This window comes from Truncatella angustata (assembly GCF_020726525.1).
Source record: "Truncatella angustata strain MPI-SDFR-AT-0073 chromosome Unknown BKA67scaffold_4, whole genome shotgun sequence".
NCBI classification, from domain to species: Eukaryota; Fungi; Ascomycota; class Sordariomycetes; order Amphisphaeriales; family Sporocadaceae; genus Truncatella; species Truncatella angustata.
The window spans coordinates 1,576,108-1,589,306 of NW_025763384.1; the positions used below are offsets into that span (position 1 = coordinate 1,576,108).

The following is a 13,199-nucleotide window of genomic DNA, read 5'->3' on the forward strand; positions in this document are numbered from 1 at the left end:
AGCTGCCACACACGATGTTACTCGCGCTAGGGTGTAAAGTGGCTGGGCTGGGCGGGCAGGTAAGTTGTGACCATACCGACAGGTGTCATATGCCATGAATCGCGACATGGATCATCGGCAGTGCGACGACAGGTCCGAGGCAAGGCGATAGCAACGAAAAGAATTTTATAGCCTGGCACGAATCCTGGTCCAGTATAGAGGCAGCGCCGTGACTGCACAAGGAAGCCGAGGTGCCTTCTCGGGGGGCCTTGGTCGTAACCGCAGGGGGACAGGCGTGGAACTTGAACCGGCACTTATGGCTGTGCGGCTCCGTCGAATATTTCGATAGGCGTCTTGGCCGCAGTGAGGCCGCGGAGTCTATGTGCAAGGAATATCTTGTTGAGTTGCAGACCTCTCTCCGGAGGAAGACATTAGGCAGGAGAAGTCCGGAAGGGCTGGACGTATATCGTAAATGGGCATCAAGTAGAAAACAGCAGCATATGGCACATGCCTCACGCAAGCGTACCAGCTTGAGAAACGACAAGGTCGGCCATACAGATCTACCGCGTGGATAAAACAATGACACGAACAGGTATCAAGACAAAACAGACTCTCATCTCACTTTGACTGTATAGCCGGAACTCAATAGCAGCATGCACGGTGCAGATAGCATACGAGCATGTTTCAGCAGCAAATTTCTTTGTTTCTTCTCTATCCGCCGTAGTAAGTTCATCTCTACCATCTGCTCCAGCGGAGCGGCAACAATGACGCAGCTTTGTATTGTCAATTCTCAGACCCAAAATCGCTTCGCAATGCTTGAGATTCTAACGGAAAAAGAAACACCATCGCAAATAAATGACTTGTTTGATTCAGAAGACCAAAGAAACGCCTGAAAAATATCTGCCCAGAATGATCATATTTGGTCAAGGGCGTGCCCTCTACCCAATGGAGAACCGTATGCCAGGCTATGCTATGCTGTACCATGCCGGACCCTCAAGCATGAAACAAAAAACAGACTGACATGAAAGAGACTCGCGATCTATAATGCTCAAATCTCGCTTGGAAAGATAAACCGCGTCACGCCAAAGCCTGTAGAGAGGACCCGTAAGGGTCAATATCTCTTACTGCCTGTAAAACGCGGCAATTATAAATTACGATGTGTCGGCGCTTAGCCATCTCCTAGATGAAACCAGCATCTCGAGCAACATCAGCTGTAGGAGCGCTCTCGAGCATACCTATGTCGTCGACATTGGCACCAAAGTCCATGATGAGGATCTTGGGATCTTGTCCGGTGCTGACAATGCGGCGATAATCGCTCTTCGCGCTGAGCACCCAGCTGGCATGCCAGCGGGGAAAGTCGAGCAGCTGGTCGCCTGTTGCCATATCGAAAACCTTGATGTCGGTGTCGTAGCTGCCGCTGATGAGGCGACCACTGACGCTGTCGATGTGTAGGCTGCGAACCAGGCTCTCGTGTGCCTGCATCTCTCGGATGCATTCACCAGTTCTGGCGTCCCACACACGAATCACTTTGTCACTACCAGCAGATGCAATGTACCGGCCGTCGTCGGAGAACTGGCTGCACGCAAGACCCTTGGTGTGACCCTCGAACTCACGAACAACCTTGCCACTGTCGATGTTCCACAGCTTCACCTTAAAATCACCGGAACAAGAAACGATGCTGTTGCCGCGCAGCTGGACAGCATTGACAGGCCCCGTGTGGCCCTTGAGCTGCTTGAGCAGGGCGCCTGTAGCCCTATCCCAAACACAGATGCTAATGTCCTTGGAGCATGTAACGATGTGCTTGTCGTCAAATGCCAAATCCAGGACGGCGGCAGTGTGATGTTCCAGGCGACGGACTGGGCGATATCCTGACTTGATGTTGTACACAATACATGTACCATCTGAGGAACCGGTCACGAGGATGTCATCGTCATATTGGAGGCACAGGATAGAAGCCTTGTGGTGAGTAGGGAAAGAAACAGTAGCAGGGACTGACTCGTTGTCGCGTTCCTTCTCCGGTACCGAAGCATAGTGGACAGGGCGACCATTGGTATCGAACAGCACCGATGTATCGTGGACGACATCGGGCGGCCCGATGACGAGTCGACACTGGAAGGTATGCATATCCCAGATACGAATGGTCTTGTCTCTGGATCCAGTGATGATCTTGGACCTAGGAAGATGAATTAGTTTATGATTGGCCACGAAACCCGTTATGAATACAAGAACATACTCATCAAACTGGAGACAGTATATACTGTCAAGGTGGCCATTCAAATAGACGGGCCGTGCAGCTGTGCCTTCCCTCCAACGTTGGTCGAGCTGTTGTCTTGCCTTGTATATCTTCTGCCAATCATTTCCAGAACGAAGAGCAGGGATGCCATGACCTGTGCCAGGTTGGACTGAATCCGTGATCGCATATCCGGTGGTCTTCTCTCTGAGGAAGCTCTGGCGCCAGATCTGTTGATCTTGAACGAGGCTATACCACTGTTTTGAGACTCGTGCGGCCGCAGTTAGGTATGTGGCATCAAGGTGCGAGAGAACCTGGACAGCAAGCTCCGAGGGCAACCTAGAAATAAAGTCGACCGTGTTCATGCGCGGTGCTAGCTCTACTTCCGAAGCATCCATGATGGAGATGCCAATTCCGCTTTCGCGATCATTGTGCGTGTGCTCTACTGTCCATTCTTCCCTTTGCACCATGGCCAGATATTCATTTTGATATGCAGCGGACGCTTTTGCAGCGGCACCGGTGTGAGAAGGGATGAACGGTGGTTCGAGCCCGTTGCCAGGGAGTGGTACTTCGGAAAATGTCGATTCAAGGGGCGAGTAGATGGTATCGAGGCCATTGCTCCGCCCACCGTACAATCTCGACTGTCTAAAGTTGGTAGCTTGTCGTAACTTATGCCATGCCGAATGAGCTGTAGATGGCCTTTGCTGATGATGATGATGATGATGATGTTGCGGCTGCTGCTGATCTTCGAGGACAGTCTCGGGTTCGGAACTTCGGCGGTCTCGACGCACAATGCCCTTCATAAGACTCAAGGAGGCACGCCTAAACCTGCCCTTGAGCGAGGCGCCACTGCCACAGCCCTCGTTCTGCGCTCCCGGAGAAAGCTCCTCCTCGATCGCGTTGTCATGTGCCTTCATCTGGGCAGGAAGATCCCCTGCGTTCAACATAAGTGATTTAGGCCCCCTCCTCCAATGTACAGTCGAGCTGAGACTGCGTGTGCGTTGGAATGGGTTGGCGGTTGCTGGCCGGATGGGTTCTGAGAAGTCCTTTTCGATTTCTGCGCCTGTGTCGTTGGAATAAGCGCTTGCGCCTGACGTGGAAGGCTCGTAATCTTGTATTATTCTTTGCGCCGGCGTCCACTCAGGGACTGGCAGCCTAGCAGTGTTCACCATGCTCGTTCAAGGGTTGGTATCTTGGCACAAATGCGCCTGTGGTTTGTCGTGCAGCAACTTGGTATGTAATGTACAGCTGAAGGAGGAAAACACAGTTCAGCAAGATGGCAGGGTAAGATGTTAGAACTAATAATCGATAGGTGTCTGGGAAATGAAGGTCGACGATCCCTGGGCCGGGGTCCCCAGAAATAAGTAAACAAGTGAAGCGGGTGGTCGTCGAGTGCCTATTAGCGGAATGCTGGGAACAACTTTTGCGTATCGACTAGTTAGCGGGAGGTCCGAAGCGGAATTAGACTGAATCATGTAATATCCCTTGGTTCCTTTATTTCCCAGGAGTCCAGTTAAAGTCAGAGTTCAATCTGACAGGTCTAGGGAGAGACCAACGTGCTTTTACGCAGGTCGGGTCTTGGAGGGTACTGCCCGTAGCGAGTCGTGTGTCACTTTTTTTCTTCGCTTTTCCAGACTATCATCAGTTTGCGGCTGCGCCAGTGGCGGGAATGCGTGCATACATATGCACCAGTAAGTATGCGCGTCTGCCGAACTAAACGGCCCCCTAGACCAACAAGACGTACTTTACAGCATCGCGTAGGGGTCCTGGAATAAGATGGGGTGAGACGTGGGGAAACGAGAGTCCAACAGCTTTTGTACATGCTGTAGACTTGCGTTGAGGAGGCTAGGATATGTCGAGACTCGAAGGGATGGATACACGATGCGCTAGGGAATGCTAGGGACTTACGGAATGCAACGCTATCTGAGGTGATTCTGCGCTTTGTCAAGCCCGGCGTGGGAACTCGGTAAACCGGATCTGGACGAATCGCCCGTATGACAGGAAAGAGCGGTGGGTAGCAGAAGGCAGAAGACAGAAGACAGAAGACAGAAGACATCAGCGCTTATAGAAGTGAGGATAGAGAGCCCAACCGAATATGGTGTGTCACTGCTGTGAGAGGTTGGCAGAAGGATCGACGCCCGTCAAATACATGGTTGATATATGTATGATAAGCCAGTTATATCACAACAGCATGACGAAGCCGGAAAAGAAGAAATCAAAAAGGTCTTGGTTGGGTCAGAATGTCAGAATCTAGATTTCTTGAATGCAGCCGGGCTGACTGGGGGCATCTGAGCCACCTACAGTAATGAGCATGGCCAACAGACCAATCTATACCCTGTGCTCGGTTTCACTGACGGTCTCGACATTAAATGACGCTTGGGGTTTTTATAACGCCCACAAGCATTCCTTCAGCTGAAGCGTCAAGTACCCAAGTGTTGACGGAGAATTGTGCACAGAGCCAACACTCGGTTGGTGGAGAGATGCAACTTCGAATCCCGATCTGGATTTCCTCGTCAACGGGAACCTACAGATACAGTGGATTGGATGGACCCTCCCTCCCCAGATTTTACGCAGATGCGACTGTTACGCAGCCCGAACACTCAGGACCACACTGAGCACCAACTTAGGCGCCTGTTGCCCGACCGCAAAGTCCAAACAGCTTATTACGGGCGGGCAATCCTTGTGTTTATGATGCATACTCACCAACCGTTAGGTGTACTCACATTGTGACCCCTTCTCGTCTTTTATTAGCGATGTTATTGTTCCTGATGTGAGCCATGGCAAAAGGTCGCTCAGATCCTTTGTTGCAACCAGACGACGCTACGCATGACTACATAGGTACAACGAGCGGGCATAAGCCGCAGATCTGTACATGGACCTCAAAAGGATTCCAAGAACAGAATACTTCGTCGCCAACATCGCTATCATCACACTTGACATGCAATGCTAATCATCTCATACGTTCCATAATGTTTCAATGGGTTACTTCTGTAATTTATGGCTAGGCAGTCATGGTTGATTCATTAGTTGACTGTTTTACAGAGTACATGTGTACTTGTGTAGTGTTGAGCTGCTTGCAGTGAATCGCAGAACGGCATAGCATGTATGTACGGAGTGTGTAATGCCTGGCTGCCAAGCTTTGCGATGGCGGAATCGCGTTATCGGTTGCGCCATGAGGACTGCTAGCTCCGACCGCTTCAGGGCCCGTCGAGAATGCGACACAAGCTAAGACCGGCCCACGACTCAGCAGTCAGGGGATCAAATTTAGAACATCTCATCTAAATCCCTGCACTCGATGTATTATGGGGTAGCTTTGGGATGTCATGCGCTCAGCCTCATGCTGAGTTAGCTCAGCTCTGATGTAGAAAAGTTTCGACGTAATAGTCAGCCTCTAGGTTGAGTCATAAGCTCATTTCTCATTTGACCTGCTCGACGATAATGGAGGAAAGTAGGAACATTATGCAGACACTCAACATCATTTTCCGGACATCCTTCGTAGAATATTGCAATACATGCTCACCAACCGTGACGAGGGCGACAGTCACTGAGCTCAAACATCGGTGTTCTCATCGTGAAACGGAATTCCGCCATTATGGTGCAGATTACATCAGAGCCACCTCAAGAGCCGCCATTTATTTGTGTTGCACTCAGCACATATGCTCTCCAGACCTTGGTTCATATTACCGCCGGATAAAGTTAACTTTGTTTGGAAACAACACCGTGACAACGACGACGACAACACGTGGACATTCGTTTTACCTTCAGCCCCTCACCCAAACTCTGCCAAGAGCTCAACTCTGCACGATCGGGTTATCCGCATCAGCATCGTCGGAAAAACCGACGACTATTGATTTTCAACTCTTTCGTCGTGCCGATCATCCTTCATATTTACGGCGGTTGCACTGATGCGTTGGATTCGTGTATGGGTTGTATCCCAGCCAATCGGCATTGGTGTGCGTGCCTTTCTCACCCTTGATCACGATCAGCCAGCTGCGCACCACGGTTCTGTGAATGGGTGACTCTCCCAGGTTTCCGCCCTGGGGTCATCTCGGTTACCGAGAAGTCCGCTTTGTTCAACAAGACCAAGGACGATGGTCAGCTCTGGCTTTTGAGAGGGTATCTTGCCATGCAACATGGACGCGATCTCATTATAGATATCTTCCGGCCGATTGCAGGCTCTGTAGGTAAGCTTCTGCAAGCAACTCTACTCATCTGAAGACTCGAGTTCTTGACGGACTTGATACTTCTGGCGCGACTCGAAAGATGCTTGAGCCAGTGCTTCCTGCTCGAATGCCACCAAACCGGTTTGGATTAAGACTCCATTACTGGCGCTCTGCCCACATGGCGCCAAAGTTGATCCAAAGGAAGCCCTTTCAAGTGCTGCAAAAGAACAAGCGATCGGCCGCGATGACTTTCTTTTCATTGTAGGTAAGGTCTTGCTATTAAGTTGTGATCATGTTCGACGAAACCTATCATTACGAAACAAAGAGTGCTTGTGATCAGATGCACAGTGTCTCATAGATATCGAGCCGTAGTCACTCAACTTCACCTGGTCCTTACACTCTACAATTGTCTCAGCATCACTATTTTGAAATTATCCTGTACGACGGAACTTAACCTACTCGCCTTGTTGTTATACGTAGAGTTGGTTCGAAGTACTTATAATGTGTCAAATTCTCTTTACAATTGCCCCCAGCGACGTGTTCATTTTCCCAAAGAGATCTTTGTGGTGATCCTTTGAGGCTATATGAACATACTGTCGAATAAAGGTCCACGCAGCGCTATACGGGCGGTTCTACCGGTCGCCAGAAGTTGATTCACATGATATCAAACGTCACACCGCCTTCGTTGGCTAATGCTGCAGCATACCGGTTAGCCGACCTGTAAAGCCTCAAAAAGCTTGGTGTAAACGACCGAGGTACACAGAAATGCTGTGTACGATTCAGCCCATCCTCAGTGGGATCATACGGATGAGATATGCAACTCTCGGACCAAGATAATACGTAAAACAAGGAGAACTCGCTAACATATTCAGAGTCCGGCTTGGTATTTGGAGAGACGTTACGCTGCTCATAAGACCTAGGGCTAAAAGGCAACTTGAATGCACTCATTGTCTTACATGTCGGGCTTTGACACTGTCGGTCGGGCGCTCTGTTATGGCGCTCATTACAAGGCGCTATTATGACACTACATTGTAATTTCTTTCTGTACAGGAATTTATTGATTGTCAATATCGTGCACTATTCATTTTATTATAGCTCCTGGGCCACCACTACTTTAGTGATTGTTTCTTCCATGTTGACTTGATAGCGAGCAATTATTTCGAAGAAAACTGACAGTCTCGCTCGCCTACCTCATATGATTAATATCTAGTCAATGTCTACCGCAGCTTCCTCTGTTTTCCCCAACCCCCTGATCTTTGGTCCGAAAAACCACAGTCCTGCAACTGACGGAAAGCCCAAAACCACAAATACCAAGGCGAGCAAAGTGTTTCCCCAGCCATAACCAAGGCGGTCATAAAGCTGCGTAGCAAAAAGGGGAAAGACAAACGCAAGGAAGTACGAAAACATCCTCACAGCTGCGTTTGCCGATGCCGTATGAGTGAATTCGTCCAACAAGTACGCGTAGAACGACTGGGAATATATGAAGCTGGCGAATGTCAATACCATTGCCCCAGCGTCCACTACAGCCCAATGCGCTCGTGTCTGCGCTGCCCATCCTTGCCATAAGAGTCCGACCGGGAAAATTCCGGCGCCCATCGCCATCAATGGCACCCTATATTCTGGTTTCTCCTCATTGCCACCAGGTGACCGGGCTTTCTGATAACGGTAGAGAAGGTCCATCAACGGCCCCCCGGCTTGGGTTGCAAGGACACTACCTAGCGCGATGGCTATGTAATGCAAGCTGCTCGAGCTTTCTGACTCGTTGTATTGGTCAATATAGATCGTGGCAAAAGTTGAGAGCACCAGAAAGTACATGGCGAAATCGATGCCGAAATTGAAGGAGATGTAGAAAGTCAAGGGACGGAACAACAACAGGCGGATAGGTCGCATCAAAGCAACCTGAATGGGACCAAGTATTTTGTTGAAATAGGCTTTGCTGAATGGCCTTGTTGATAAGGTCGTATGTTGGCCTTCTTGCGCGGCACGTTTCTGCTTCTGACGTCGCAAAACCGGCGCACAGGTTTCCCTAAGGACGAATAGGCCAAGGATTATCACGCCTGCGTCAAATATGGACATGATCCAGAAGAACCAACCCCAATACAGATGCTGGGCCACTAGACCACCGAGGATTGGGCCAAGGGCTGGCCCGAAGTATGGGATGAAGCCCGCGACGGCCAGAGATTTGCCACGATCTTTGGCATGGAACATGTCCGCAAGGACCGGTCCAGTCAACTGCATAGTGTGGTAAGTATACAAAAGTTATCAAGCTCGAATTCAACACCTGTGACTTACGGTGACTCCGCTCGCCGCTCCAAAGCCAGCCAGTAGTCTTGCAACTATCATCAACGTTGAGTTGCCTAGAGGACAGACCGAGTTCCATAAGATATACCAAGAGTTACAGACAATCCAGACAGGTTTGCGTCCATATACCTCGGACATGGGCGCAATGATGAAAGGACCAAATCCTAGACCAAGGGCATACACCGAGAAGGCCATCTGCATAAGAGAGTCTGACATGTGGAGATCGGCCGAGATCTGGTCCAGTGCTGCAGCCATTATACTGGCAGTCATGATTCCTACGAGCTGACCAAAAGACAGAATCACGGCGATACCAACCTTGCGGCGCGTCGGCCAGTTGTATGGATCTTGTGGGTCATTCTTGAGCCCTCGCTACACAGGTTATATTAGTTTCGAGCGCCTTTCACTCTAGCTCGTTTAAAATAATGTCTACACTTACATCGCTGGTCACGGTCTCTGGCGATGCATTGGTGAAGTCATTTGGCTCTAAGTTTGTGTCAGTCTCTAAAGCCACAGGTGACTTTTCCGAATCTACAGAGGTCATATTCTCAATTTGACCTTAAGGATAGATACACAAGCTTCAGGAATGAGTGTGTAAGCTCTGCACATAATCTACTGCATACCGACAATCCTAATTTATAGGTTGTAAAGCACACTACCTGCCGCCATCTGGCCCTATGTCATGTCGGAGTGCTTCGCACCGAAGTTGAAGCCGAGCCCGGAGTCAACAACGGAGAGCTCGGATCTGATAAGATTAGATCACGCTTCGGAGCGAATTATGGGGTCGTGTTCCCTACAGGCGCCGGGGTGATTAGACAGAACCCTCGCAGACAGAGGCCGAAACTGGTTAGTGCTTAGGTTCATTCACGGATACTGTAAGCGGTAATTAATATGAGTACTTGTCAGTAATGTTCATTTCGACATTTGGGATGTCCAAACTCAAGCAGACGCGGGCGTTATGATTTCAATTTCAGTTTTAAGCTAGCCATTACAGGGTTGGCGATGATATGATTTTCAAGATGCAGTGACTTGGCGCATTTCGAAGCTTTCCAGATGGCCTTTGGGGGTGGAGGGATTTCCCTGCTGGTAGGACTCGTCCAAGTATCCAAATGAATGACCAAAGAGGCATATTGGGAATCAGGTATATACTCGCCTTGAGTACGACCTGTTATCGATTTGTGCTACTTCGCGGTCTTTTTCCCGTGCATATACCAGTCCTAGGCATAGAAAATTCAGCAAGAAAGAAAATTGTTAGAAAATTTAGGGAACATGGAGGCAACTCTGAGAAAGGACCAGCCTCTGGCAGACAATTCTGGTTGTGTTCTCCTAGATGAGCCCATAAGGGGACGGTAATTACTGACAAGACAAGACACATTTGGAGCACAAGAATGTGGCCGGCCTCAGGACAACTGCAGGGTAGATACGTCGACTGATTCGATTAGTCAAGGAAAAACGACAAAATCAATGATGCCAAAAATCCGGAGAGTGTGCATGATGTACATCGCACTGAGGGATTGTGGCGTCATAAAAGAAGACATCGAGATGAGAACTTTGTACATTACGTATCTAATGACCACGACACGGAGAGAGTACGATTGTGGAGAGTGTACAGTTGGTTCATCAGGGCACAAGCAGGTGTAATTCATATTTTATTGTTATTATGCCTTGTCAAACCTTAAGATATCACTTGGCGTGCTATCTTTTATTTACGGGAACTCCTTGTCGTAGTCAACCATGGTGAAACGGTAGCGCACATCGTTATTTTGCAATCTTTGCATCGTCTTGGACAGGTTCTCAGCGCTGATGGGCACTGTCTCGACCCACGACTTGATGCCCTTGTCGGCGGCAAGCTTCAGCATATCCAGCATCTCCTTTCGGCTACCGAGATGCGAGGAACCAACCAGAACACCGTTGCTGATCAGATCCTGGGGCTTGATCTGTAAGGTCTCATCCTCAGGAAGACCAACGGAAATCCACTTGCCGTGAACATCCAGAATGGAAAGATAGCCGCTGAGGTCGAAGTCACTACCGAAAGCGTTGGCTGTCGAAATGATCAAGTCGAAAGTCACTGCGATGTGCGCATTAGCGAGTTGACTTAACAAATGATGTATAGACAAATCTCTTACTCTTATGAGGCTCGTTCCAGCCCTTATCGGCAGTAGCAAGGAAGCCATCAGCTCCCATCTTCTTGGCATCCTCCTCCTTGCTGTGCGTACGGGAGATGACCCAAGTCTCAGCACCTAGAGCCTTGGCAAACAGAACACCGAAGTGTCCCAGACCACCGAGACCAACAATGGCGACCTTCTTGCCTGGGCCAGCACCATTTCGTACCAGAGGGCTGTACACTGTGATACCTGCGCAAAGCATAGGGGCTGCAAGCTCGCTGGGAAGCTCATCAGGGATCGGGAAGACCCTGTATACTGTTAGTGTCCTGTTTTTCTTGCCGGCACCTGAATTTGGCAAGGCTTACCAGTGCTCGTGTGTTCTAACATGGGAAGAGTAACCTCCCTGGGTGACGATACCCGTTTCAGGCCATTCAGCTCCGTATGTGTCACGCTGCTTGGGGCAGTAGGTCTCGTTGTCGTTCTTGCATTGACGGCACTCAAGGCAGGACCAAGACTGAGCACCAACGCCGACTCGCTGACCCTCCTTGATGAGGGTGACCTTGGGACCAACGCGAAGGGCCCTACCAACAATCTCTGGTTCCGTATGTCAGCGCTTGGGATATATATGATCGAAAGTTGATATATTCACCGTGACCGACAGCAAGGGGGAATTTCTGGTCACCCCAGCCACCACTGATGGTATGAACGTCACTACTGCAGACACCGCAAGCCTCGATCTTGATCTCTACATCATAGTCACCAAAGGGTTTGGTGTAGAACTTCTGCTTGTGGAACTCGGTCCAGGTGTCGGGCGACTTGACCTGGAAACCTTCGTACTGATCGTATTGAGGCATGGTGATAGAATGAAAACTGGGTATATTGGATTTATTCTGGTGTTGAAAAGTTAAGGAATTGGCAGAGAAAACTCCCAAGCAACGTGGAAAGAAAATGTCGCAGGAAAATTACACCTCTCACATCGCCAGGCGCATTCGGTACATCATGAACGCGAGATCCCACCCCGCCCTCCACCTATTTACTTTGCCCGTATTGCCCATGGAGGGGGTATGAGGGGCATGTGTTGAGAGCTGCCTTTACCCGCGATGCCCAATAAGACGATCCAATTCCTTGACAAAAGCGGCTTTTAGAAAGCGCTCCCCTGTCATTGCACTCCTTGTCGCGTTGTGAACCCCACCATCATAAAGATAGCCCCTTTGGAAACGCGGGTTGGTGCTGAGATTAGCTAGTTGTGCTGGATAGGTTAATCCGGTACAATATAAGGGCGCCGATATTTCCACCATTCAGAACATGGTATGTTGGAGCAGACGTTCGCTAGATCAAGGACCCACCCGTGAGTACGATTTAACGACCACCAATGTCCATTTAGGGTGTTAACTTGGGTGTATTGATTTGGATGTCGCCCCGTTTTTTTCGATATACATGTGTTTCATTGCGCTAAGAAAGAAACACAGAGGCTTTTGTGGCAACTTTTGTCGCCATTGTAGAAAGTTACAATGACTTGAAATCTCGAAGAATAGTGGAACCCCACTGTGTCGAGCGGGGTTTACCCCAGATCGTGCAGTGGGCTTGTCACGCAAAGCTTGCCTGATGCAATCCAGCGAGGGCGGCACCATGGCTGAAGTCTTCTGTTGTCAACCAAAAGGTTTCTCGACTGGCATAACTCAAGTACGAGCCACGATATATTTGAAACTTCAGGCATCGACATACAAGTCCTATATGCGTGTGAAGCCGTCCAACGCCGGGGCTTGCCTTGACATGCCTCCGTCGGTTCGGCACGTGAACTCGTATGCTTTTTCTTGGCTTCGCTGATCTTGTTGGCAAACAAGGAGTTGCGGTTCCAGCACATCGACCGATTAGCAGCTCGAGTGCTTGCCAAGCGGCTGTTGTCTACCTCGCCTTCGTCTTTTCAGTGGCGGCTTGACCACCTCCCAGTCCAATGCCAGATAGAAATGCTATACGCATTGAAGCACCCAAATAGACGAACGGCACATTGCCCCAGTCAATCGCGTTCCATGATGTGATATCCCAGTAGACCCGAGACCCCACTGCCGAGACAGAATACAGGTGGCCAAAATCAGCTACCAGCAGGACGAAGAGAACTGTCTTCCAAACTTTAAGATCGCCTGTTGATCTAAGAACCAATGCTTCATTGAGGGCGAACAGGAGATAGAGGTTCGCCAGTTGCGACATGATAATTGAAGTCCCTATCGGCGTTGTAGTCGGTACTGTCGAGGCGTGCGTAAGAGCAAGGTAGTCCAGCTGGCGAAAGTGCGCATAGAAAGCCCCTACAAGTGCTGAGATGGGCTCAATAACGAGGAAAAAGAGCCGATATGCCACTGGCAGTGCAAAGCCGCCTGCTGGTGGTGTCTTCGCCATGGTGAAAAGCTTGGTGTGAATGGATGGATT

The 13,199-nt window shown here is 49.7% G+C and overlaps 4 protein-coding genes across 4 annotated transcripts; all 4 read right to left on the reverse strand.

Moving 5' to 3' along the window:
• Positions 1–1,158: 1,158 nt before the first annotated feature.
• Positions 1,159–3,381, reverse strand: BKA67DRAFT_517827 (beta-TrCP; the record flags this gene model as incomplete). The annotated part of the gene is made up of 2 exons (XM_046097944.1): positions 1,159–2,152; positions 2,213–3,381. The coding sequence occupies 2 exons, from the start codon at positions 3,379–3,381 to the stop codon at positions 1,159–1,161; spliced, it is 2,163 nt and encodes a 720-aa protein (XP_045958442.1).
• Positions 3,382–7,578: 4,197 nt separating this feature from the next.
• Positions 7,579–9,363, reverse strand: BKA67DRAFT_623259 (major facilitator superfamily domain-containing protein; the record flags this gene model as incomplete). Its single annotated transcript, XM_046105507.1, has 3 exons — positions 9,110–9,363; positions 8,665–9,042; positions 7,579–8,604 (listed from the first exon to the last, which is right to left on the reverse strand). Exons 1-3 carry the CDS (start codon positions 9,212–9,214, stop codon positions 7,579–7,581), a joined length of 1,509 nt encoding a protein of 502 aa, XP_045958443.1. The 5' UTR covers positions 9,215–9,363.
• Positions 9,364–10,376: 1,013 nt separating this feature from the next.
• Positions 10,377–11,629, reverse strand: BKA67DRAFT_517883 (chaperonin 10-like protein; the record flags this gene model as incomplete). The annotated part of the gene is made up of 4 exons (XM_046097949.1): positions 10,377–10,738; positions 10,797–11,083; positions 11,141–11,369; positions 11,425–11,629. The coding sequence occupies 4 exons, from the start codon at positions 11,627–11,629 to the stop codon at positions 10,377–10,379; spliced, it is 1,083 nt and encodes a 360-aa protein (XP_045958444.1).
• Positions 11,630–12,680: 1,051 nt separating this feature from the next.
• BKA67DRAFT_535510 (uncharacterized protein) lies at positions 12,681–13,169 on the reverse strand (the record flags this gene model as incomplete). Its single annotated transcript, XM_046100028.1, has 1 exon — positions 12,681–13,169. The coding sequence occupies one exon, from the start codon at positions 13,167–13,169 to the stop codon at positions 12,681–12,683; it is 489 nt and encodes a 162-aa protein (XP_045958445.1).
• Positions 13,170–13,199: the final 30 nt, after the last annotated feature.